Source organism: Dermacentor andersoni, chromosome 5 (assembly GCF_023375885.2).
Source record: "Dermacentor andersoni chromosome 5, qqDerAnde1_hic_scaffold, whole genome shotgun sequence".
NCBI lineage: Eukaryota > Metazoa > Arthropoda > Arachnida > Ixodida > Ixodidae > Dermacentor > Dermacentor andersoni.
Window position 1 is genome coordinate 16,585,442 of NC_092818.1, and position 27,690 is coordinate 16,613,131.

At 52.6% G+C, this 27,690-nt stretch overlaps 1 protein-coding gene across 1 annotated transcript; it reads left to right on the forward strand.

Annotated features, from left to right (window-relative positions):
- The first annotated feature begins 23,770 nt into the window (after positions 1–23,770).
- Positions 23,771–24,661, forward strand: LOC126529847 (uncharacterized). The gene has a single exon (XM_050177315.1). The coding sequence runs from the start codon at positions 23,771–23,773 to the stop codon at positions 24,659–24,661; it is 891 nt and encodes a 296-aa protein (XP_050033272.1).
- Positions 24,662–27,690: the final 3,029 nt, after the last annotated feature.

A 27,690-nucleotide genomic window follows, 5' to 3' on the forward strand; every position in this document is an offset into this window, starting at 1 on the left:
TGCTATAAGTGTAGCCTCTTTTGTGGCCACAGGTTCGCCCAATAAAAGTTTTGTGTTCCACAGTATTGCTACTGTGTTCTTTGACGTCACGACCACGTGACATCTGGTGAAGGTGCTTTACCTTCATGTACCGGACGCCCCCGACAAGCCGTAACTCAAGCCCGGACCGCAAAGACAACACCAGCGCCGTCCCGGAACATCGAGCAAGCCGCCGTCTTCAACAGCTGCCCCCGGAGCACGGACTGTTACCTGAAACCAAGAAGATTGTGCCCAAGGCAACTCCAATGGCAGCCCCAGCGTCCCCCATCGTGCTGCAGCAGCCCAGGGAACCACCGACGTTCCGCGGTTCCACATTTGAGGACCCGGAAAGCTGGCTGGAAACGTATGAGAGGGTCACTAAATTTAACAGCTGGGCAAACGAGGACAAGCTGCGACATGTTTATTTCGCATTCGAGGACGCCGCCAGGACGTGGTTCGAGAATCGAGAAGCCACCTTGACGACGTGGGACCTGTTCCGAAGCGGCTTTCTGCAAACATATACAAGCGTCGTGCGAAAAGAGCGAGCCCAAGCTCTACTGGAGACCAGAGCGCAGCTGCCGAATGAGACGATCGCGATCTTCACTGAGGAAACGAACCGTCTGTTCCGCCACGCCGACCCGGAAATGTCCGAGGAGAAGAAAGTCCGCCTGCTGATGCGTGGTGTAAAGGAGGAACTTTTTGGCGCAATGATACGAAGCCCACCAACGACCGTAGAAGAGTTCCTTCGCGAGGCCACGAGCATTGAGAAGACACTCGAAATGCGGAACCGGCAATTCAACCACCGCACGAGCTCGACAAACTACGCCGGTGTTCAATCACTGGCCACCGACGACCTGCGCGAGGCCATCAGGGCAGTCGTACGAGAGGAGCTTCAAAGGATCTTCCCTTCATCGCAACCTCAAGTGGCCACAGTCGCCGAAATTGTCAAAGAAGTTCAGCGATCGCTCGGAGTTCCCGAGTTACAACCACAATCATCGCAGCCCCAGCCAGAAGTGATGACCTACGCCGCCGTCGCCCGCCGTCAAGGTCCCCCTCCACGACCGCGGCAGGGCCCTGCAACGCCGCAATTCCGTCGACCACCGCCGCCGCCGCCAGCGCGCCCACCCGTCGCCCAGCGCAGCTACCCAAGAAAGACAGACATTTGGCGAGCCCCCGACCACCGCCCGCTCTGCTATCACTGCGGACAAGCCGGCCATGTGTATCGCCGATGGCCATACCGCGACTTGGGACTGAGAGGGTTCGCCGTCAACGCGCCGCGTGCACAGCTTGGAGAGCGCCCACGTGACATCGCCGACTACCTCGCCGCTACTCAATGGAGCCCTCGACGACCGTCCCGTTCGCCGTCACCAGGCCGCTACCTGTCGCCGCAGCGCCGACCATACACCGGCCCAGCCCGGGGCCGCTCTGCGAGCCCATATCCGGAAAACTAAAAGCAGCGACCGATGGAGGTGCGGTTGCTGTTCGTCGAACTGACGAAGATCCCCCGCCGCCGACGAAGACGACGAAGAAACCATCTCGACGACCTAATGACGACACGCCGCCGTCCCGAAGAAGACGGGAAGCCAAGACTACACCGATGAAAGACGACTTGACGACGCGACGTTCCAGCTTCAGTTCAACACGACGCAGCCGTGATCCGACGCCAAGACCCAACTGCAACGCCAGACAAAGAACCACCGACCTCGACATGCTTCTCGACGGCCACGCAGTCACTGCCTTAGTCGACACAGGGGCCGATTACTCCGTAATGAGTGGACTCATCGCCGCCCAGTTGAAGAAGGTTAAGACTGCATGGGAGGGTCCCCAAATTCGGACCGCTGGAGGACACCTCATTACGCCAACTGGAATCTGCACGGCAAGAATTACCGTTCATGACCGGACTTACCCTGCCACCTTCGTTATCCTCCAACAGTGTTCGCGAGACGTCATTCTTGGCATGGACTTCCTGAACCAACACGGCGCAATCATTGACCTGAAGTCGAAGTCCATGACGCTTATCGAGCGATATCGTCGGAGAGCTCTAGTAGTCACCGTGCCTTAAGTGTGCTCGAAAGTCAAGTCAGCATCCCGCCTCGCTCCAGCATTGTCATTTCCGTAGGCACCAAAACGCCTGCCGACGTAGAAGGCGTCATCGAGGGTGACCAACGTCGCAAGAGGGATCGCTCGACTGCATGGAGGAAAAACTGAAGTGTTGCTGACAAACTTCAGCCAGGAGTTCAAGCACATCAGCAAGGGCACGACGATCGCGTGCATCAAGGAAATTCTGGAAGCCAGTAATGCGTTTGTCCTCTCGGATTCCGCCGCATCTAACCCGACGACCATGGTTCCCGAACCAGACTACGACATTAATCCAAGTGTCTCCGTGATTAAGCAACAGCAGCTCAAAAGTCTGCTCCAACGATACAAAGGCTGCTTTTCGACGTCATCGAGGATTCGACAAACACCAGTCGCCAAGCATCGCATAATAACCGAGGAGAGCGCTCGACCACTCCGCCAGAGCACTTACCGAGTTTCGCCGCGAGAACGTGAAGCTATAAGACAACAAGTCGACGAAATGCTGCGCGACGACATCATCCAGCCGTCGAAAAGCCCGTGGGCATCCCCTGTTGTCTTGGTGAAGAAAAAGGACGGCACCTTACGTTTCCGCGTCGATTATCGTCGACTGAACACAATCACAAAGAAGGATGTATACCCCCTACCACGGATAGACGACGCATTAGATCGGCTCTGCAACGCAAAATACTTCTCGTCGATGGATCTCAAGTCTGGCTACTGGCAAATAGAAGTCGACGAGAGAGATCGCGAAAAGACCGCCTTCATCACGCCAGACGGCCTCTACGAGTTCAAGGTCATGCCATTCGGACTCTGCTCGGCGCCGGCAACATTCCAGCGCGTCATGGACACGGTGTTAGCAGGATTGAAGTGGCAAACCTGTCTTGTTTACTTGGATGACGTCGTCGTCTTCGCCGAAAATTTCGACGATCACCTTAGGCGGCTTGCCACAGTACTAGAGGCCATCAAGTCATCAGGGCTCACTCTGAAGTCAGAAAAGTGCCGCTTCGCTTACGATGAGCTTCTGTTCCTAGGCCACGTCATCAGCAAGTCTGGAGTTCGCCCCGACCCGCAGAAGACAGCTGCCATTGCGAAGTTCCCGCAGCCCATCGACAAGAAGGCAGTGCGTAGATTTCTTGGCATGTGTGCCTACTACAGGCGATTTGTCAAGGACTTTTCACGTATCGCTGAGCCGCTGACACAGCTAACTAAATGTGACGTCGAGTTCAAGTGGGAAACACCGCAGGCCGACGCATTTCAAGAACTCAAACGACGCATGCAGTCGCCGCCCGTACTTGCGCACTTCGACGAGCACGCCGATACCGAAATCCACACTGACGCCAGTAGCCTAGGCCTCGGTGCCGTGCTAGTCCAGAGAAAAGATGGTCATGAACACGTGATAGCTTACGCTAGCCGGTCGTTGTCAAAAGCGGAAGGCAATTATTCTACAACCGAAAAGGAATGCCTCGCCATCGTTTGGGCTACAGCGAAATTTCGCCTGTACCTATATGGCAGGCCATTCAAAGTCGTCAGCGACCATCACGCTTTGTGTTGGCTAGCGAATTTAAAGGATCCTTAAGGACGGCTGGCGCGGTGGAGCCTAAGACTGCAATGAGAAAAGGTTTATTGGCAGCGGCCAATGCGAAGGCACAGCGACCGGGAACGGCGAGGCAGCCCGAAGCACTGTCCAAACGGACGCCAGCAATCAACAGCGCGAGCCGAAACGAGCCGCGCGTTGGCGATGCGGCTGTGCCGCGAGGCGCGTCTTCTTCACAATCTCCCCCCGGACAAAAACAGCCATCCTGGCGCCTTAAGAATCGGGAGGCAGGGGGTCGTGGTAGGGCTTGAGACGCGAGACGTGGACAATGTCACGTCCACGCCGGCGCAAGTCTTCAGGTGGTGACAGGGGCTCAATGAGAAAATTCACCGGGGACGTTTGCTCCAAGACGCGGTAAGGCCCTTCGAATTTTGGGACGAGTTTCGAGGAAAGCCCCGGCGTTTGGAAAGGTACCGACAACCACACAAGAACGCCTGGAGCGTAGGTGGTGTTTGGAAGCGTGTCGATGCGGTTTTCTTTCTGGCGCTGCTGTTGCTCTGCCGTGAAGGAGCGCGCTAGCTGGCGGCATTCTGCGGCTTGTCGGGCGACGTCGGACACAGGTAGACACTCGGAGGCGTCAGGACGGTATGGAAGGAGCGTGTCGATGGTATGCGTAGGCACGCGGCCATACAGGAGGAAGAAAGGTGAAAATCCCGTAGTGGCCTGGATCGCGGTGTTGTACGCGAACGTGATGAATGGAAGGATGCGGTCCCAGTTACCATGATCAGATGCCACGTACATAGAGAGCATATCACCAAGTGTGCGGTTAAATCGCTCTGTGAGCCCGTTAGTCTGTGGATGGTATGCCGTGCTTGTCCGATGAATAATGTGGCATTCCGAAAGCAAACTTTCGACAAATTCTGAGAGGAAGGCGCGACCTCAATCGCTAAGGAGTTCTCGAGGTGCGCCGTGTCGAAGCACGAAGCGATGTAGGACGAAAGAGGCTACATCCCGCGCTGTAGCACTTGGTAAAGCAGCAGTTTCAGCGTAGCGTGTCAGATGGTCAACAGCAACTACGATCCACCGATTGCCGTCTGGCGTCATAGGAAGCGGGCCGTATAGGTCGATGCCGACGCGATCGAAGGGTGTGGCAGGGCACGGGAGTGGCTGCAAGGCACCAGACGGGCGTAAGGGCGGCGATTTGCGGCGTTGACAGTCAAGACAGCACCGAACAAACTTGTGTACAAAATTGTACATGCCGCGCCAGTAGTAGCGGTAGGGAATGCGTTCGTACGTCTTTAAGACTCCGGCATGGCCACACTGCGGATCGTTGTGGAAAGCGGCACATATTTGAGACCTTAAGCTGCGGGGAACCACCAGAAGCCACCGACGACCTTTAGGAGTGTAATTGCGTCGGTGCAGCAGCTGGTCGCGAATGGCAAAATGAATTGCTTGGCGTCGGAGGGTTCGGGATACAGGGATGGTCAATGGTCCAGAAAGATAGTCGAAAAGAGAAGCGATCCACGGGTCACGACGTTGTGCGGTGGCAAAGGAGTCCATGTCGAGAGACGACACGGAATGTGCGGAAGATCTTCCGCAGGCCGTGTCTGGAGGTAAAGGTGAACGAGACAAGGCGTCTGCGTCAGAGTGTGAGCGCCCGCTGCGGTATACGACGCGAATATCGTACTCCTGGATGCGTAGTGCCCAACGGGCTAGGCGGCCAGTGGGATCTTTCAAGTTGGCGAGTGTTACGTTTCGCCTACAACGCGCGGTAATGCCGGCGCGGATGCAACGGACGCCGGGGCTTTGTTCAAAGCGGCGGACATTTTGGCCCGTCCGACGCCGCCGCGACGCCTACCCGCCAAGCGTGTCCAGGCGTGTTTCAGTGCCACGTGTCTTCGTGTGTGCGTGTGTGTGTGTGTGCCCTCGCTTGTCAAAGCGCGGCAGCCGGGGAGCGGAGTTCCCCGAATGAGGAGCCTGGGGGTCTCTCGGCTCAACCGCTCGCGCCGTCGTGGGCCCCTGCTGCGCCGTCCCGTGACCTTCATCCCGTGACCTTCCCTCCTTCCCTTTTGGACCGCGACGCCGAGGGTATAAGAGCAGCTGCCCCCGGACGTCAGAAGAGAGGCTCCGATTTGTACTGTTGAGTTACGTGCTCTCCCGTCTCTCCACTCCGGTCGACCTGACCGGCCGCTCTTTTGCTATGTTAGAATAAACCAGTTGTTTTGTTACCAGTCTTCTCATGCTTTGCCGGGACCTTCGGATGCTTCCAGTGCCCCAGGCCGCCAGGCCAACGCTACCCTTGGGGCTTACGACCCATTGGCAATAACGGGCGTCAGAACCGAGACCCCAACAACTCGTGCCTGCGGTACGATTCCAACATCTGGTTGCCAGCGGTGAGATCGCGACAACGGAGGCCAGCAGCGAAGAGATGCGGTTGACTGTATGCTGAGCAGCACAACGACCATCCGGGAGCAGCGCAACGAGCCCTGTGTGATGACTGGTTGCCTGCAGCGGAACGACTGCGCTGAAGTCTTGGCTGCGAGGTTTGGTGAGTGCGGGACTTTCTTCTTCTGAGTTTTGCCAGGCTTTTGTTAGTGTTAGAAACAGAGCTGGTAATTGTGGTTGTCGTTGCTACCGGGTTAGTTTGCGGCAAGACAATAGTAGGCAGTAGAGAAAGCAGCATTCAGAGCAGCCATGGATTTGAAGTCGTTGCGCAAACCGATATTGCTGGAGCTTGCAAGAGAGTTGGGTCTGGATGTCTCAGACAAACTCAGAAAACCAGAACTGCTAAGGGCTATTCTTGAGTTAGAAGCTGAGGATGACGAGCTGTCGGATTGCCTTGAGACCATTGAGGAGCGGGCAAAAAGACATGAGCGCGAACTTATAGAGCAGAAAGAAAAAGAAGAGCGCGAACACGCTTTGGAATTGAAGCGTCTCGAGATAGAGATGGAACGCGCTCGTAATGGAAGTCAGGCACACGGTGCAGGAGAACGAGTATTGTTCAAAATGACTGACCTGATGCGGCCGTTTAAGCTTGGAGAGGACATTGGTTTGTTCCTGGTTAACTTTGAGCGAACGTGCGAGAAGCAGGGGTTCTCTCGGGAAACGTGGCCACAGCGCTTGCTCACTTTGCTACCCGGCGAGGCGGCCGACGTAGTCGCTCGCTTGGAGAGAGAGGAGGCAGAGGATTTCGACAAAGTGAAATCGAGTCTGCTAAAAAAGTACCGGCTGTCAGCGGAGGCGTTCCGTCGGAAGTTTCGGGAAAATGAGAAAGGCAGAAGTGAGTCATATACAGAGTTTGCGTACAGGCTTATGTCAAACATGCAGGAGTGGCTCAAAGAAGAGAAAGCGTTTGGTGACCACGAGAAAGTTCTGCAGTGTTTCGGGCTAGAACAGTTTTATAGTCGGTTACCTGAGAACGTGCGGTACTGGGTCTTGGATAGGCCAGACGTTAGTACGGTGGCTAGAGCCGCTGAGTTAGCCGAGGAGTTTGTGACGCGTCGGGCTCGCGGAGCTAAGGACGGTCAAAAGGGTGAATTTGGCTCCAAGTTTGAGAGGCCGAAGTTCACACCCATGAGAGCAAAGGGGGACACACGTAGTTCGGATGCGAGTGAAAGCAGTCCGACCGAACGTAAGGAGACGGCGGCAACCGAAGCCGAACGCAGAAAGCGGTTCGAGATGAGGCAAGCGCGCGTTTGTTATACGTGCCAGAAGCCGGGTCACTTTTCGGCGCAGTGTCCGACCGAACGTAAGGAGACGGCGGCAGCCGAAGCCGAACGCAGAAAGCGGTTCGAGGCGAGGCAAGCGCGCCTGTGTTATACGTGCCAGAAGCCGGGACACTTTTCGGCGCAGTGCCCAGAAACAAAACCAAAAGTCGTGTTTTTTTCATTAGGCAGCACTGACGAGAACATCAAGCTTCTCGAGCCTTACATGCGAGACCTCCTCGTGAACGGGAAAGAGTGCCGAGTGCTTCGCGATACCGCAGCTACGATGGATGTAGTTCACCCCTCTTACGTAGAACCCGATATGTTCACAGGCGAGTGCGCATGGATCAAGCAAGCAGTGGAAGCTCATAGCGTGTGTCTGCCGGTAGCAAAAGTGCTTATTGAAGGACCTTTCGGAGCACTTGAGACGGAGGCCGCAGTGTCATCTATGCTGCCCCCCCAGTACCCATACTTATTTTCAAACAGGTCCGATCACCTCCTGCGCGAGAAGGGGCTTTTGTTTGGTGAGGCTAGCGTTCAGGCCTTAACCAGATCGAAGGTTCGGGAGCTCGCTGCAAAGGCGGTAGTTGCGGGGCCGACGTTGTTGAACGATGAGAAAGGGTCAGAGGCGCAGCAAGCTAGTATTCAGAGCACGCCCGAACGGGATAAAATTGAGCCTGTAGCGTTAAAGGCACCAGATACTGGAGAGGAAATTCCCGATGCGGGAAAGTTAGAAGAGCTTCCGGGACTAGGCTCAGTGACGAACAGGAAAGACACCGATCAAGTCATTAGTGACTTAATAAGTAAAGCATCGCTGTCGCCTGAGCAGAAAACCGAACTACACCAGCTCTTACAAGAGTTTCAAGGTCTGTTCTCTGAGAGGCCTGGTAGGACTTCTGTCCTTACTCATGACATAGAACTTACCTCCCCAGAGCCAGTACGATCCAAGGCGTACCGGGTGTCACCCCGCCAGAGCGATATTATGGAGGCTGAGGTAAAGAAAATGCTACAGCTCGGTGTTATTGAAGCGGGTGAGAGTGATTATACCTCCCCTTTGATTTTAGTTGAGGTACCGGGCAAGGAACCTCGTCCTTGCGTCGACTACCGCAGGCTTAATTCCATCACTAAGGATCAAATTTATCCGATCCCTAACATCGAGGAGCGCCTTGAGAGAGTGAGTAGCGCTCAGTTTATTTCCACCCTAGATCTTGTCAGGGGTTATTGGCAGGTTCCACTTATAGAAGAGGCTAGTAGGTATGCGGCATTCATTTCACCAATGGGGACATTCCGTCCTAAAGTTTTGAGTTTTGGTTTGAAGAACGCGCCATACTGCTTTTCAAGCCTCATGGATAAAGTGTTGCGGGGACAGCAAGAATTCGCTTTGCCGTATCTAGACGACGTAGCGATATTCTCCGCATCCTGGCCGGAACATATGGCGCACTTGCGGGCAGTGCTAACCCGCCTGCGCGATGCGGGCTTGACAGTCAAAGCTCCCAAGTGCCAGTTAGCACAGGCCGAGGTTGTCTACCTCGGACACGTGATTGGTCGGGGTCGTCGCCGCCCCTCTGAAATAAAGGTGGCCGCTGTGCGAGACTTCCCGCAACCGCGCACGAAGACCGATATTCGGTCGTTCTTAGGTGTCGCCGGCTACTATCAGAGGTACATCCCCAGGTACTCTGATATCGCGGCTCCCTTGACGGATGCTCTAAGAAAGACAGAGCCGCAAACAGTCGTCTGGGATGAGACGAAGGAAAGAGCTTTTAGCGCCCTAAAGAGCGCCCTAACAAGCCAGCCTGTGCTACGATCGCCCGACTACTCAAAAGGGTTCGTTGTTCAGTGTGATGCTAGTGAGCGAGGCATGGGCGTTGTACTGTGCCAACGGGAAAATGGAGAAGTAGAACACCCCGTCCTGTATGCTAGTCGTAAGCTGACGAGTCGTGAGCAGGCGTATAGCGCCACCGAGAAAGAGTGTGCGTGTATCGTGTGGGCCGTTCAGAAATTGTCATGTTACCTAGCCGGCTCGAGGTTTATCATTGAAACGGATCACTGCCCTCTCCAATGGCTGCAGACCATCTCTCCCAAAAATGGCCGCCTCCTGCGCTGGAGCCTCGCTTTGCAACAATATTCCTTTGAGGTGCGTTACAAAAAGGGGAGTCTCAACGGTAACGCCGATGGCTTAAGTCGAAGCCCCTAACGTGGGAATCAGCCTCAAAATTGCTTGTTACTGATGTTTTTCTTCCTGAGGCAGGATTTTTAACCTATTGCTTTTGTGTAGTGTTTCAAAGTGATGATGTGCTTTTTAGTGCAATTTTTTCGATTTGTGGACGCGTTCTGAGTGCTGCTAAACTACTGTAAGGAACTAGGCAGCAGTATAAAAGGGGAAAGAGCCTGGCAGGGCTTAGTGAGGGTTGTGCCGTGCTTGCTGACTGAGCGGTTGACTTTCAGACGTGGTTCTAACGCTTGCCGGAAACGAGAATAAAAATGTCAACTCTCCCGAAGTCACTTTGCAGTGTCCTGTGGGCACCTGAACGTGAGAACGAGGGCTTCTCTGTGCGCTGCGCTCAAGAAACGCCAAAGGACGCCCGACTTCGGTTATGAGCATCATCGAGCGACATCCCTCCGGACAGCGGATGCAGTCCCCTGACCATCGGGATCTCCTTCCCCCGGCGGGGCGGTCTGTTACGTTTCGCCTACAACGCGCGGTAATGCCGGCGCGGATGCAACGGACGCCGGGGCTTTGTTCAAAGCGGCGGACATTTTGGCCCGTCCGACGCCGCCGCGACGCCTACCCGCCAAGCGTGTCCAGGCGTGTTTCAGTGCCACGTGTCTTCGTGTGTGCGTGTGTGTGTGTGTGCCCTCGCTTGTCAAAGCGCGGCAGCCGGGGAGCGGAGTTCCCCGAATGAGGAGCCTGGGGGTCTCTCGGCTCAACCGCTCGCGCCGTCGTGGGCCCCTGCTGCGCCGTCCCGTGACCTTCATCCCGTGACCTTCCCTCCTTCCCTTTTGGACCGCGACGCCGAGGGTATAAGAGCAGCTGCCCCCGGACGTCAGAAGAGAGGCTCCGATTTGTACTGTTGAGTTACGTGCTCTCCCGTCTCTCCACTCCGGTCGACCTGACCGGCCGCTCTTTTGCTATGTTAGAATAAACCAGTTGTTTTGTTACCAGTCTTCTCATGCTTTGCCGGGACCTTCGGATGCTTCCAGTGCCCCAGGCCGCCAGGCCAACGCTACCCTTGGGGCTTACGACCCATTGGCAATAACGGGCGTCAGAACCGAGACCCCAACAACTCGTGCCTGCGGTACGATTCCAACACGAGCCAACAAAGCGCATGGTGATCTGTGACCAAGTCGAATGGACGCCCGTACAGATATGGTCGGAACTTGCCAAGTGCCCATACTAAAGACAAGCACTCTTTTTCGGTCCCGCTGTAATTGGCCTCAGGCTTCGTAAGCGTGCGACTCGCATAGGCGACTACATATTCGGGGTAGCCCGGCTTTCGTTGGGCGAGGACGGCGCCGAGACCGACCCCGCTGGCACCTGTATGTACTTCAGTTGCAGCTGACGGGTCGAAATGGCGAAGAATAGGTGGGGAGATGAGAAGACGACGCAGCTTAGCAAAGGCGGAGTCACATGCAGGGGACCAGCAGGAGAGGGTGGCGTCACCGCGTAGAAGCTGAGTCAATGGCGCCATGATCGATGCGAAATTTCGAACAAAGCGCCGGAAATATGAGCATAGGCCGACGAAGCTTCGAAGTTCTTTGATGGTCTGAGGCTTTGGAAACTCAGCGACTGCTCGAAGTATTGCAGGATCGGGTAGAACGCCATGCTTGGACACGACGTGGCCTAAAATGGTAAGCGCTCGCGCGGCAAAGCGGCAATTCTTGAGGTTGAGTTGAAGGCCAGCGTTCGTTAGATAGGTCAAAACTTGTCTGAGGCGGAGCAGGTGAGTAGGAAAATGAGGCGAAAAAACCACGACATCGTCGAGGTAACACAGACATATAGACCACTTGAGGCCACGCAGCGTGTTGTCCATGAGTCGTTGAAAGGTGGCAGGGGCGTCACAAAGCCCGAAAGGCATCACCTTAAATTCATATAAGCCGTCAGGCGTAATGAATGCGGTTTTCTGGCGATCGGCCGCAGCCATCGGGACCTGCCAGTACCCTGAACGCAAGTCAAGGGACGAGAAGAATTCTGCTCCCTGAAGACTGTCGAGGGCGTCGTCGATGAGCGGCAAAGGATAGACGTCCTTGCGCGTTACCTTATTTAACCGACGGTAGTCGACGCAAAAGCGAATAGACCCGTCCTTCTTGCGAACGAGAACAACAGGAGACGCCCAGGGACTGTGGGAAGGTTGAATAACGTCACAGCGCAGCATATCTTCGACTTAGGTGGTAATGACACGACGCTCTTCGGCAGAGACGCGGTACGGTCGTTGACGTAGCGGCTGATGTGAGCCGGTGTCAATATAGTGCTGCACTTCCGACGTGCGGCCCAGGCGAGGTTGTGAAACGTCGAATGAACTTCTAAATTTGTGCAGGAGATCGAGAAGGTCGGCGCGTTCGGCAGGTGTGAGGGTATCGGCGATGGCATTCGAGAACGCAGGCCTGGACGTTTCCTCAAGCGCGGACATCGAAGACGGTTGGCCGGATTCGACATAAAAAGAGTCTCCGGGGACGTCAACCAAAGACGAAGAGTCGAGGAGTTCCACGAAGCCAAGGCATTCACCCACGAGCAACGTAATAGGCGCACAGAGGGGATTGTAAAAGTATATATTGGTGCAGCCGCCAGCCATGTCAAGCGTCGCGAAGGGTAGTGGGAGAGATTTACGGCTCATGAAGACGTCGGACGGTGTGAAGAGGGCCGTTGCATCAGCGATGGCATCGCAAGAGACGGGTACGAGGGCGAAGGAGCCAGGTGGAATATCTGTGTCCTCGCGCACGGTAAGTTTAGAAGGGCGGTCGCAATCTTCGCCCAAGGGTGCGTCACAAGGGGAAAATTCAACTTCGGCGCGTGCGCAGTCGATCACGGCTTTATGACTGGATAAGAAGTCCCATCCGAGGATGACGTCATGCGAGCAGGTGGGAAGAACAATACACTCGACGATGTAAACAATGCCGTGAATAAGCACACGTACAGTACAGGCTGCTTGCGGAGTGACGTGCTGCGCGCTTGCCGTACGAAGCGACAGTCCAGAAAGCGGCGGGGTCACCTTGCGCAGCGAACGGCACAGTTTGGCGGCTATCACAGTAACGGCTGCGCCGGTATCCACAAGAGCGAATGCAGGAACACCTTCTACACAAATTTCGACCACGTTAGCAGGAGAGGCGCGAGGACTTGGGCAGTTCGAATGTGGCGCAGTTCTTGCCTCTTGAACTGCGACGTTCAGTTTTTCTGGTCAGGTGGTGCGGGTCGCCGACGCATTGGGGAGAGCGAGCGTCGGCGAGGGGATGGCGAGCGACGCGAAGGAAATTCTGGGACGTCAGCACGAGCGTAAGGTTGGGGGGAAGGAGCGCCGTATTGGTGAGATGGCTGGCTGCCGTACTGGAAGGGCCGCGAGACGTCGCCGAACGCTTGAGGGCGACGGCGGCAATATCGGGCGACGTGTCCGGGAGTGCAGCAAGAATAACAGATAGGTCGATTGTCAGGTGTCCTCCAAGGATTAGCTCGCGGTGCGGTCCAAGATGCAGCATGGGCTTCCGGTGTCCGCGGTTGGGACTGGGTCGCGAAAGACGCCTGTGGAGGCCTGCGTACTGCCTGCGCGTACGTAAGAGGCGCGGCCACAGGCAGGACTGGCAGCGCATAGGTGATAGGCGTGGCGACAGGCTGCACTGCCAGCGCAGAGTTGAGATTCGCGGCTGCAGGCGGCTGATGGTGTGCGGAAGGGACAACTTGGGCGACCTCTTCGGAAATTAGGGTGCGGAGCGTGTTTGGAAGACGGGAGGTGGGCTCCTGAGTCAAGGGGACTAAAGAAAGTTGGCGGGCAACTTCCTCACGCACGAAGTCCTTGACTCGCTGAAGGAATGAGGATGGGTCGTACATGTTGTCAAGGCTCGCCAACAAGTCGTCGCTTCCCAGAGGACGTGGAGTCGAAGTGCGTTGCTTCCTTAACTCGTCGTAACGTTGGCATAGGCTGACAATTTCAGACACAGTGCGCGGATTCCTGGCTAGGAGCATCTGGAATGCGCCGTCATCGATGCCTTTCAGTATATAGCGAATTCACTCAGCTTCGGGCATTGCGGCGTTGACTCGTTTACAGAGGTCCACGACGTCTTCTATGTAGCTTGTGAACGTTTCTGCCGTCTGCTGTGCTCGGGCGCGCAAGCGTTGTTCGGCACGTAGCTTGCGAACAGCGGGTCGTCCGAACACTTCCGTAAAGGTTGTCTTGAAGACTGACCATGTGGGTACGTCACTTTCGTGGTTGTGAAACCACAGTTCGGCAACACCAGCCAGATAAAAGATGACGTGGGTTAACTTGGCTGGATCATCCCACTTGTTGTGTGCGCTCACCCGTTCATATGACGCAAACCAGTCTTCTACGTCTTCGTCGTCTGCACCGCTGAAGATCTTGGGGTCCCGTTGTCGTGGAACGCCGGTGCAGGTGACGGACTGTGGCGTCGGTGCCGTTTGGGATGAGCTGTCGGTCATGGCGGGCGGTAGCGTTCTTGATCTCAGCTCCAGGGTTTCAAGCGACGGGGTTTGAGTCCCAGCACCTCCACCAATTGAGAAAAGGTTTATTGGCAGCGGCCAATGCGAAGGCACAGCGACCGGGAACGGCGAGGCAGCCCGAAGCACTGTCCAAACGGACGCCAGCAATCAACAGCGCGAGCCGAAACGAGCCGCGCGTTGGCGATGCGGCTGTGCCGCGAGGCGCGTCTTCTTCTTCACAGCGATGATATCACTGTAACCTATAAGTCCGGACGAAAACACTCTGATGCCGATTGCCTATCACGCGCCCCCATTGACTCGCCGCCGCAAGATGACGAAGATGACGACGCCTTCCTCGGCATTTTAAGCGCCGAAGACTTCGCTGAACAGCAGCGAGCAGACCCGGAGTTGAAAAACCTCATCGAGTATTTGGAAGGGCACACCGACGTTGTCCCTAGGGCATTTAGGCGAGGATTATCTTCGTTCTCGCTTCAAAACAACCTACTCGTAAAGAATAACTTCTCACCAGTGCGCGCCAACTACCTTCTTGTTGTCCCGTCAGGACTGCGTCCAGAAGTATTGCACGCCCTGCACGACGATCCAACCGCTGGGCACCTTGGATTCTCCCGGACGCTGTCGAGGATACAGGAAAGGTATTATTGGCCGCGCCTGACCGCCGACGTCGCCCGTTATGTCAGAACATGCCGAGACTGTCAGCGACGCAAGACACCACCGACAAGACCAGCCGGATTACTACAGCCAATCGAGCCTCCTTGCCGACCATTCCAGCAGATCGGGAAGGACCTGTTGGGACCCTTTCCGACGTCAACAACCGGAAATAAGCGGATCGTCGTGGCGACGGACTACCTCACCCGCTTCGCTGAAACTAAAGCACTGCCGAAAAGTAGCGCCGCCGAAGTAGCGAAATTCTTTGTCGAAAATATCCTGCTGCGACATGGCGCCCCAGAAGTCCTCATCACCGACAGAGGAACGGCCTTTACAGCGGAGCTCACCCAGGCCATTCTTCAATACAGTCAGACAAGGCACAGGAGGACAACTGCCTACCACCCACAGACGAATGGTCTTACGGAGCGGCTGAATAAGACCCTCGCCGACATGCTAGCAATGTACGTCGACGTCGAGCACAAGACGTGGGATGCGGTCCTGCCGTACGTAACATTCGCTTATAACACGGCGGTACAAGAAACAACACAGATCACGCCATTTAAGCTGGTTTACGGCAGGAACCCGACGACGACGCTCGACGCTATGCTGCCGCACGTCACTGACGAGGAAAATCTTGACGTCGCTTCCTATCTCCAGCGCGCCGAAGAAGCTCGACAGCTCGCCCGCTTACGGATCAAGAACCAGCAGCGTACCGACAGCCGACAGTACAACCTGCGACGACGCTTCGTCGAGTACTAACCCGGCGACCGTGTTTGGGTATGGACCCCGATACGCCGACGAGGACTAAGTGAGAAGCTACTGCGACGCTATTTCGGACCCTACAAGGTTATCCGACGTATTGGCGCACTGAACTATGAGGTCGTGCCAGACGGCATTTCGCTATCACAGCGGCGCCGGTCACGACCTGAAATAGTCCACGTTGTGCGACTCAAGCCGTACTACCAGCGTTAATGGACTTTGGGGCTTCGCGTAACTGACCTTTGGACTTTGTTTCTTTTCATTGTTTTGTTACTTATGTTTAATAGATGTCCTTTTGTGTATCGCTCTCTTATATTTATAGCATCGGGACGATGCTTTTTAAGAGGGGGGTATTGACACGTGTACTTATCTGTATCGGGCAACCACGTTTCGCCGCGTAACAAATGTAATCGCACAGCGTGGGACGCGCCTGCGTGTATCCGAAGTTTCTGGAAAGTTATCGATGCTTCTATCCGCTGTCTGTTGTCGCCGAACCTTATGTTATCTGATCTCATCGCGTGACGCGAATGGTGTAGGACTTTGTGGAAGGCACGCGGGTCCGAACGATTAGTCTGGAACATTCGACGACTGCTCTATAAAAGCCGACGCGCTTGACCCGCTGATCAGATTTCGACGATCGCCGACCGTGTTCGCCGCTATCATTGTGCTATAAGTGTAGCCTCTTTTGTGGGCACAGGTTCGCCCAATAAAAGTTAGTTTTGTGTTCCACAGTATTGCTACTGTGTTCTTTGACGTCACGACCACGTGACAATATGCATGCGCTCCGGCAGCCCGCGGTTAGTGAGAACAAAAAAAAATTGATGAGGCTCAATGTGTCCTTGCTGAATAAAAGTCAAAGTAGAAAAATATTATGAATGGCTTTAGTGTCTTGACATAGATGCTTTGGCGCAGGTGAAAAAAAAATTGTTGATATTTTTTGTGACATGACGGCACAAATGAGCCACCACAACGCTTCGTCGCATAGGACCTCGATGCGTGATTTGTCAACTTGTCGGATAGTGCGTTGATTTGGCTTGTCTCGTTGTACGGTCCGATGTACAACTTTATAAAAGTCAATGTACTTTTGGTGTCAAATGTTTATAACAACATTAAACCGACAAAGTTACGGACGAAGTTGGAAATCTACAGCACGACTTTGGAAATGTCAATGCACCTTTTGCATTAGAAGTTTATGAGAACTTTCTACCCATGGAGCTTCCGAATTGAAATCCATGCGCTCCGTGCATACCGCGGCATCCGTTATATGCCGCGACGAGCCCGCTTGCCATCAAAACGCCCTTAAACCTCTCTGCTCGGACGGGCTCCTTGAGTTATTTGACTATAGGTGCATGGGCGTTGACACGAAATCCAGCCTGGGGCGCTATGCAGGATGCGCCGAGTTTCTCGTTCACACGAGTTTTACCCGAGTTTGCTCGACGGCAGTCAGTGAACGGAGATAGCGCGGGACGCGCAAAAGCTACAGGCAAAAAAATATATAGACAAAAAGCCGCGTATGACATCATGAGCGCACCCTGCGTGGCACGCTGCTTCCGCTTTTCAAGCGCAGAAGGCTGCACAACGAAACGCGCCAGCGCCGCGTATTATTATGACAATGACAATAAATCAACGGATTATCGCAACTTAGCAATACCGTGAGTGTCCCGCTGTTTGTCTGCACGCTTGCCGTGAGCCGCTTGCCACGCCTTCAAGGCCGTGCCTCCTCTTTCGGGCACTATCTTTCTATCCTTCTTCGAATGCGAACAGGGTACATGCGGCGCATTCTTGCACCTACACTTTCACTCAAACAAATACGTTAAAATACAACAAATAAAATAACGAAAATAGTTGTTTCTTCAAGTATCTGTTTTTCGTTTTGAATGCTAGAAATTTCTGATGACAAACGGAGATCGAGCACATTATTAAATTTTGCACCTCTTGCCGCGAATGGCGACAGTGAGGTGAAAGCTTAGAAGCAGATACATTGAAGCTAGTCGCACGCACGAGGGAGTTCATACGGTGAGAAGTCGCCATGGGCGCTGCAGTGCTATTCTCAATAAAGTCACTCATGACCCCTTGAGGGTCATGATCACTCTTTCTCTATTAGGGGAATGGAAACGCAACGCCGCGGTACGGCTGTTCATCGCAGGCGTTTCACTAGGCTATTAAGGCCCCCGCTTTAGCAACGAAAAACGACACATTAGTCATAGATACGGGAGCAACGGCTGTCGCTGCAAAATGGCGGTACGTTATTTTAGGGTCCGTAGTGACGCAGTTCAATGAAAATGTACCAGTTTATCTCTGTGCGCGAAGCCTCTGCGATACATGGCGAGGAAGTGCGTGCTTCCCAGCGACACAATTCATCGCTTGTCATCGCTTGCGCAATGAAGGTGCCTCTGAACGCATGTACGCAGCATTTGGGTGTGCTGTGCACTCCAAGGTGCTTGCGGATTACCTCTGCTGGAGCCAGCAGCGATCCCAGATGGATATCGTAACGACACCGCTGCAATCGCATTTTGGCAGGTGAGGGCTCTTGTGTGCAGTTATGAAATGAGACTTCGAACGGAGAAAGGTGTTGGAGCTGTTGAGTGCGCAGTTCTTGTGATGAAGAAATGCCATTGCACTGGGTCTAGAAGAGTGAGCAATTCTCGGACGCTGATTGTGTTTACGACGCTGTAGCTCCGATACATCACCGATGACAGAGCAGCCATCTCAAACGACTGCTGCGATACGCACCCCTCAGCATCGTCGTCCCCCTCGGCGCATCGACGTCTTGCAAGCAGCTACCGTGACGTGCCGATAATTATTTACTGTGCGCTACGTCGCCACAATGCAGCCAAGGAAACCGTGCTGTGGGGCCATCTCAGCCCGAGAAGATGTCTGCATAAGCCAGCGACAGTCAACGCTTTGTTTTTGATAGTGGTGCTCGGTATATCACCGATGACAGTGCGTTGTGCGTGTTTTATGTCGGCGGTCAAGATTGTTGATGCCTCTCAGCTCGACACCGCGTCGCTGTTGCCGAAAGCCCAACTGTGGTGGGTGCGTGCACAAGAGTTACATGCCTCGCGCGGGGCGTGACCTCTGGTTTTGATTGACAGGCGAACTCGTGCTAAAGTCGTACATCGCGACACCCCCTCCGAGTTCAAGTCGGGAACATGGCGGCGACAGCAGCAGCCTGTGTCATTCCATCCAGCGGCAGCAAGCGTCAGTATGACCGTCTGGACCCGTTCACTTACATGACCGACGTGGAGGTTCAGCGTCATTTTCGCCTGTCCAAGACATCAGTACCCGCCGTGGTTGCTCAGTGGCTATGGTGTTGGGCTGCTGAGCACGAGGTCGCGCGATCGAATCCCGGCCGCGGCGGCCGCATTTCGATGGGGGCGAAATGCGAAAACACCCGTGTACTTAGATTTAGGTGCACGTTAAAGAACCCCAGGTGGTCGAAATTTCCGGAGTCCCCCACTACGGCGTGCCTCATAATCAGAAAGTGGTTTTGGCACGAAAAACCCCATAATATAAGACATCAGTGCGCCATGCACTGATGTCTGGATGAATAAATCATATATTTTCGTCTCATAATGGGGCTCTAATTCTTAAGCAGTATAACAATGCCGATCCAATACTCTGCAGAACTCGGTGTACGTGAAGATGTCATGAACCACCAAGGCAAAATTACATATCGGGAGAAATATGGTGCAGATGCCAATGAAAAGTAGGTCTTTAACCTGCCATGATAAAAATAAAAATTGCAGAGCAAATAGACCTTTCGTGCAGCTTTAGAGCAATGATTACACAAAACGTGATATGCTCAAACGAGTAAAAGCTTGCCGTAATGCCAAAGTAGGATGAGCGACATGCAGCATATTCTGGCATCGAACATGGGCGCTATAACGTAAAGCTATTCCAAACCTTTCTATTCCATTTCTGCAATCGGCCCTCCGCGATTGGTCAAAAACTTTTTTGGACCACCCCCACTTCACCTGTCTTTCACGCGACGTCACGAAAACCGCAATAGCTCCCCATCTGATATGACGTGTACACGGTGACTATGCATGCTTTGACCGAGCAAAAGAAAAATAGTTATTTCTTATTCGATGCCCTTTCAACATTAGCCCTAGGCTATTGGTAAAAAGTTTTCGGGCTGCACCCACTTCACCTGCCTGTCACGCGACGTCACAAAACAGCAAGAACTCACTGCGTCAAGGTGACGTGTACGCGTTAAAGATGCATTAATATGCCGAATAAAACTGAAGTTTCTTCTGAATAGCCGCAGGTTGCCCCGTTCCGAAAGGAATAAAAGATGGCTGCCGCCGTCCGCTCAGGCACTGGCTACTCGTGCCTACCGGAGCGCATGGGTTTATTTGCGTACAATAAATCTTTTTGCGTGGCCGTTTAACGTTTTCGAGCACTTTCGGCAGGTTTACGACCTCGCTCTGCCAACTCTTCGTTGCTGAGGATCCGTTTTAGCGGCATTCCCAACCTTCCGTTGCATGCCGCCGCGATTTTCGATCAGCCACCTCAAGCTAAGTAAGGGAAAGCGGACCACTCGCAGACGCCGACACCACCCTCTTCACCCGGTTATCGATTTTGAGTGCAGTGGCTCGGCCCCATGAAATCCCTCTCCACTTGAGCGTGCTCCTCACCTCTTGTCAGCCAATTAGTTAAGACAAGCCGCTCAGTCTAGGCAATGTTATTCGTTTTTCAAACAAACAAAAGTGACCTCCTATGAACGAGGAGAGCGTTTGATTGGTCTGTTCAGACAACCCTGCGGATGAGCGCCCGATGCTTGCGTCGGCGGTTACGCCAATTTGACGTCAGGAGATTGGAATAAAAACATATTGGAATAGTTTTACGTTATAGGGCCCCATGTCTTGTAACCGCTATTTTTATTGTAAGCCTTGGTGTCATACCTTTCCCTCCGGCACTCCCTTTACTCTAACGTGGTACTGTCTTTCCATTGGTGTCATGATGATGATGGTAACGGCAGCAGTAAGGCTGGTTAATGCTTGCCCCTTTGATTCCTGTGAGTTTAGTGGTAAACAATATGGCACGTGCATACAGCTGTGCTGCAAAATTTAACACTTGTGATTTTTTAGAGAGCTAACTTGTGTTGGGACATTTCAAAGACGTGCGTCATTGTGGCTTAATAACTAGAGCATTGATGAGGTTGAAGACTCGGTGTATTGGTATATAAGCTTGAAGTTGAACTGCACAACAATTCGACGGGACACATAGAAAAGAAATACACACAGCAGAACGCTCCGCTGTGTGTGTTACTCTTATTTGTGTGCCGTCGAATTGTTGTGCGATCCAACTTCAAATAGAGCTTTGGGCTTCTTTGGTGCAGGACCGAAAAAATGCGAGCTATTCGACAACAAACCAGCGCCTTGCCACACAATTATGGAAGTGTGAATGTTTGCCAACAAAGCTTTGCTTTCAAATCCACTTGCTCATGTAATACAAGCACTGATTGAAAGAGCCGTCATACAAAAATAATGGTGAAATCAATGGCCTGTGAGAAGTGTAATTTGTATATTGACACTTGACATAATGGGTGCCATACCGGCCTCAAAATTGTACTGGACAGAGCAGTTTGTTTCCTATGTGAAACACAAGCTTCCATTACATGCTGTGCAGATAACCAAGCTCAGTTTGTTTTGACGTGGTAGACAACATTCACTGTAATCTGTTTCTGATTCTAAAGAAGTGTCAAACACCACCTAATTTTCAAGGACGTCATAGGAATATTTGGCGAGACCTTTTTACAGCCCCTCATAATGGAAGTGTGGCCAGCCAGATTCGCTTGGATGCTTTTATAGATTTCTGTTCTTGATCATTGTGTGCTATCAAGTTGCTAAAGTCTATGTAACTGGTGCAAGGCATTACGTGATTCTGTAGTCGGATACAAATTTAGCAGGCCACGGAATCTGCACTTTAAAGGCAGGTGAACACAAGCCTGCACCAATGAACACGCACTCTAGACTGACGTCGTGCCGCCGCACACACTAATATTCGCTTGTTGGAGAGGGATTATTTCTTTAGACGTGGAGGCAATCGGCTGCTGCGCTGTGGTCATCTGGGCGGGGCCTGTCCTGTCTGCTGAAGTTGTATCCGACTGTAGAGGATGCCGCTTTGCATACAAGACAAAAGGACAAAGTGTACAATTATTTGGCCTATGAAATGGATGCATCAGAAGTGAGCTATGCAAAGCCTTAAGCTGTGTGAAAATTAGTACATGCAAATATATGACATTGTTAAAGAATATGTGGTATCTAACATGCATGTAATGGTACTTTTGAATCGGGGAGTGTTGCAGTAATATGCACAGTCTATAGGTGATAGCATTATTAAGCTCCTGCTGCATCCTGTCTTTTCATTGTGAATTACACACACCATTCATCTTGTGGCTAATCAGCACGCACTGTATTCTTGCACATAGAAAGAACAAACAGCACAATGACATGTATGCTGGATTAGTGTATTATTAATTTACATAGTCCAAGAGTGGCACAGGTTGTCTTACGTTTTTGCCTATTTTGAAGAGACACCAAGTGCGTGTTACAAGTGTCCTAATATGCACAGCACAATGCTTACTGCAATAATTTTATTCATGCTCTTGAATAATAAACAAAATAATAGACTGAAAGCTCTTTTACAAGGTGTCTTCTGGGGGCTCGACTGGAGAGCAGTGAGGGCACCGATACTACTTTTGCAGAGCAGCTCTCTGGACCTCTGTCTCAAGAGCATGTGCATGGCGCTCGCCTTCTGCCACCAGGTGGTTGAGTGCCTCCAGCAGCAGAAGGTTTTGCTGCAAAAAAAGTTGGATTATTGGAATGAATCAACCGCATATAAACCATTATTTACAAAGAAAAATGCTCGTTGCACTATTGGTACTACGTGCCCTTAACTGTGGAAGCCTTTAGTGTATGCATAATAAAACAATGTGTTGGAACAACGTTGCTTTATTTTTCATAACTGGGGTTGTCTTTATCAGAGCCCATTGTCCTGTTGATTAGTGTGCCAGCAGCTGAGGTGTCCCCACACCTTCACGAGTCTCTACTGTCAGCACCAAAAACCTATTTTTGTTCACTGCAAAACAAATGCCTCTCCCTACAATCTCGTCTGATACGAGCTGATTGCATCCTATGCCTACATACATCATATTTTTGTCCCATTACGCAATTTTCCACCATCCTCGACTGTAGTTCTCCCTCCTTGACACCCATTCTGTCACGCTTATGTAATCACCTGTTGTGAATTGGCAACAAGTGATTGAAGACGTGCATGGCCTGCGTGCTGATTCCATTTTTTTTTCTTAATCTCAACTAGCATATAAGTTGCCACGGTTTACTACGCCACTGTCTTCCTGCCTTAATGCTGTCCCCAACAATTTTTGTTACTTCGCTTTCTGCACAGTCCTCGACTTCTCAAGTTTCTTTGTTAACCTTCAGGTTTATTTCTCATATTGCATAACCGGTAATGCAATGATTCTAATCTTTTTTCAAGGATATTGGTAACGTGGCGATCACGATTCGGTAATGCCTTCCATGTGCTGTTCGACCCATGAAATTTTTGTGTAGGTTTCCTGCTTTATATCAGTACCTGCTATTGATATTTCACCTGGATAAAGATAGTCTTCCATAGATTCTGGGGCCTTATTGTCACTCATGAATTTCTGTTATCTCACCAAGTTAGTGAGGATTACCTTCATCTTTTCCATATATACGCGGGCCCATGTGCATGTAAAAGCACGAACACTCATTGGTTTTCAATGCACTTTTTAAACTGCTGGCCATTCAATTCGTTACTACGAAAGTGACTTAATCCGTGCACTATTATTATGCTAAATATGAAACAGTAGAAATATACTAATCTGCAGTTTGTCGATGCCTCCTTCACTGTGTTGGTTGCGAGATCCATCGTCGGCACCACCTCCTTGTCGCATCGTAGCTGTATCGGCTGTCTTCCTTTTGCACACACTATGCAGAGTCACGCAGAGTGGAGGAACTCAGCGCACTCGCAGAAGCAGCACCGGACAAGTTGTTTCTTCAGCATTGCGCCGTGAACAGTAGGTGCACGTTGCGATCTGTAAAATCGTCGAAGCTATTGGCAGTCTTACGGGGTGCACGGAAAGATTGCTCACGGAGGAACAGAACTGATGTATCGCCAACTTCATCGTCATCATTATCGTGCCTTCATCGGCACTGCCATGATCATCATGACACGTGAGCAGCGGAACACACGGACGCAGGCTGCAATAAAGCTGTGGTGCTTGCGGCGTTATGTCTGACTGATGTCAGTGTTTTTAAGCCTAGTGCGACATATCAGTGGCGACGAGGCCTAGCGTCGCTAGGTGAGAAGACCCGCGTCAGCATGAGTGCTGGACGGCCACCGGAATTTGCCGCTGCAGAAGGTACGTGGCCTACGTATCGCGTTCGCCTGGAGGCGTACTTTGAGGCTCATAGCATCGTGGACCCAACGAAGAAACGAGCGCTGCTCATCGCTTCGCTCACGGACAGTGCTGTGCGTGTGGTGCAGGGCCGGTGTCAACCAAAAAAGGTGAATGAACTGAGCTATGAGGAAGTCGTCGGGTATCTGGAAGATCACTATGCTCCGGAGGTCAACGAGATCGCTGCAAGTTATGCTTTCTTCATGCGTTCGCAACAAGACGGGGAAGCTGCTCAGGACTTCATTGCGGACATTCGACGCCTAGCTGAGAAGTGTAACTTCGGCACGTCATTGGAGCGCATGTTGAGGGATCGAATCGTTTGCGGAGTGCTGGATGAAGACGTTCGGTGCCATTTACTGACGCGACGGAAGCTCACCTTAGAAGAGGCTGAAGACTTTGCTGTCTCGGCACAGAGAGCTGTTGAAAATGCCAGGAGCATGAACTCGGCGCACTCAGAAGTACATTTTGCCCGACAAAAGAGCCATTCCTCGAAGCGCCGTTCCAAGCCGGAACAACGCGATGTGTGTGGAAGGTGTGGAGAATCGCATGCTGAGGACGAGTGCAAACACCTTCGCGCGGTGTGCCACCGGTGTGGAAAACGAGGACATCTACGTCGGATGTGCCTGTCTAGCACAAATAGTGACCGTCGGCAGGGATCTTATCCAGCAAGACAACGGCGCCAGGGTTCGTACCCCATGGCAGCCGGAGAGGACACAAGCTCGGACGACAACGATGACTTGCACACGATTACAGCGGTTCTTCATCACGCAGCCAGTATCCGCAAGGTTAGGCCTATTTACAAGGACATCAGTTGAAATAACGTTCCGCTCACTATGTTGGTGGACACGGGGTCACCTGTAAGCGTCATTCCCGTAACGGTGTTCCGCAAGTACAAGCAGCTCTGGCCTCCGTTGGAGAGTTCACAGCTCAAGCTCTCTTGCCTCTTGGGAGAACTTCCAGTTGTCGGCCAGCTTAGCATGACCGCTACGTGCGACGGGAAAGATATTCCTGGTACTGTCATAGTGGTCGACAGCTCCGGACCATCTTTGTGCGGCAGAGACACCATCAAGGCATTTAATGAAGTTGGAGTGGCAATGTTGTCGAATGTGGTAGCGAATCTGCAACCGGTTGGAATACAGGCTGTCAGCACAGGTCTGCAACAGCTGCTTGACGAATATGCCGACGTGTTTGCTCCGGGACTCGGCCTGTGCAAAGGACCACCGGTCACATTTCAATTGAAAGAAAACGCGTGTCCACGGTTCTTTAAGGCCCGTACTGTACCCTACGCTCTCAGAGATAAGATGTCTGAATCGTTGGATCAGCTGGTCGCGGAAGGCGTTTTGACGCCGGTAAAAACCGCTGAATGGGCAACCCCTGTGGTACCCGTTTTGAAGGGCGATGGGTCCCTCCGACTGTGTGGAGACTTCCGTATGACTGTGAATGCGGCCACTGTGGTAGAACAATACCCGTTGCCTCGAGTGGACGACATTTTTGCTAGGTTAAAAGGTGGCGAAGTATTCACGACCTTGGATTTGCGTCAAGCCTACAACCAGTTGCCATTGGATGAGGAAGCAAAGAAGATAACAGTCCTCAACACCCAGAAGGGTCGCTTTTGTTTTAACAAATTACCGCTTGGCGTAAGTTCTGCTCCAGCCATATTCCAAAGGCGAATGGACGGACTGCTGGGGGATATTCCTGGAGTGCAGGTGTACCTGGATGACATTATCATCGCCGAGAAAAAACATGATTCATCTAGGCTCAAAACCGTGCTGCAGCGGCTGCGGGAGTATGGTCTCCGACTGAACAAGGGAAAGTGCAAGTTTCGGCAAGACGAAGTCACATTTCTCGGTCATCGTATCGACGCGAAGGGTCTGCGACCGAAGGACGACAATATCAAAGCCGTTGTTGAAGCCCCAAAGCCCACCTCGGTGAGTGAGCTGAAAGCTTTTCTCGGTCTCATAAATTACTATGGCAAGTTCCTGCCCAATCTGGCCACCATGCTAGCTCCGCTACATGCTCTCTTATCCAAAGGAGTCAAGTGGCAATGGAGCCAGAAACAGGAGAAAGCATTTCAGCAAGTTAAGCAGGCAATTGTGGCTTCCAAGTTTCTGGCTCACTTCGACCCGGATAAGCCACTGCGGCTGGAGTGCGATGCATCATCAGTAGGCATTGGGGCCGTTTTGTCGCACCGCGTGAATGGTGTTGACTACCCCATCGGATTCCGGTCCAGGACACTTACCAAGAGCGAGCGCAATTACTCGCAGTTAGAAAAAGAAGTTTTGGCACTGGTATTCGGCGTCGCCCGGTTTAAAGACTACCTGTACGGACATCAGTTCGTCTTAGTAACAGACCACAAGCCTCTTACTGGTTTATTCAATCCAGGTAAAGCCATACCACCGATGGCGGCCGCAAGAATACAGCGTTGGGCCTTGTTTCTTGGCAACTACAACTACACATTGCAGTACCGGAAGGGCAGTGACCATTCCAATGCTGATGCCCTCAGTCGGTTGCCCTTGCCAGTAATGGAGGAGCCGCGGGACTCTGCTGCCGACGAGTACGTTTTGTATGCCCACTCTCTGGAGGAAACAGCGCTTTGCGCCCGCGAGGTTGAACATCTGACTAATCGGGACACCAGCCTTCTGCAGGTTAAAAAATGGATTTCCCAGGGATGGCCGTCATATCTTCCGCAGGGCCATGAGCATCTCCGGCCGTACTTCAACAGAAGAACAGAGCTTACAGTCAGCCATAATTTGGTGTACTGGGGACATCGCATTGTTCTACTCCTGGCGGCGGCAAGGCGTGTGTTGCGTCTTTTGCACGAGACACACCCCGGCATGACAGCCATGAAAACCAAGGCGAGAACGCTGTTTTGGTATCCGGGACTGGATTCCGACATAGAGCGACTGGTGAACTCATGTTCCACATGTGCGCAGGCTTCAGCGATGCCACCAGCACAGATACCTTTGGCCTGGCCAGCCACCGGGGAAAGGTGGAGCCGGCTGCACGCAGATTTCGCAGGCCCGTTGGACGGACAAATGGTCTTAGTCGTTGTCGACTCGGAAACGAAATGGATGGAAGCCATTCCAATGAAGACTGCCACTTCGCAAACCACGGCCAACGCGCTAAGATCAATATTTGCACGGTTCGGCCTTCCAAAAACCTTTGTTTCTGATAACGGACCACAATTTGTGGGCAAAGTTTTTCGTGAGTTTCTGGCACGGAACAATGTGCAACAACTCACAACAGCCCCTTATCATCCACAGTCGAATGGGTTAGCCGAACGAGCTGTGCGTACGCTCAAGGAAGGACTAAAGAAGAACCCCGGAATAGACCTCAAAATACGCATAGCGCAGGTTTTATGTCGATATCGCCGAACGCCCGTCAAGGATGGAAAGTCGCCGGCGGAACTCTTATTGGGCTACCAAATAAGAACAAAGCTGGACTGTATCGCTCCCGATGAAAGGTCACCAGAAATCCAACCACGAGTTGGAGGGTCTCCAGTTCAGGCAGGTGACCCAGTCTGGATGCGCGATTTCCGAACAAGTCGTCGCAGGTGGATACCAAGAGTAGTGCGAGATCAACTGGGGTCCAGAATAGTCACTGTTGATTCCGGGAAAGGAATTCAGCGGCGACACTTGGACCAGGTGAGACGTCCAACTGTCTCAGACTCTTTCTCGACACAGAGGGTAGCCGTAAACCCTGCAGATAGCACTCCAAGCCCGTCGCGACATAGTCCGGAAGTGGCCCAGACGGATAGCCCGACACCGTTACAAAGATCGACCCGACAGCGACGGCCTCCTGAACGCTTGGACCTGTAAGAGGGGAAGAAGTGATGTATCGCCAA

Coding starts and splice junctions, on each gene's coding strand:
- LOC126529847 (XM_050177315.1), top strand. CDS start 23,771: ATGAGTGCTGGACGGCCACCGGAATTTGCCGCTGCAGAAGGTACGTGG.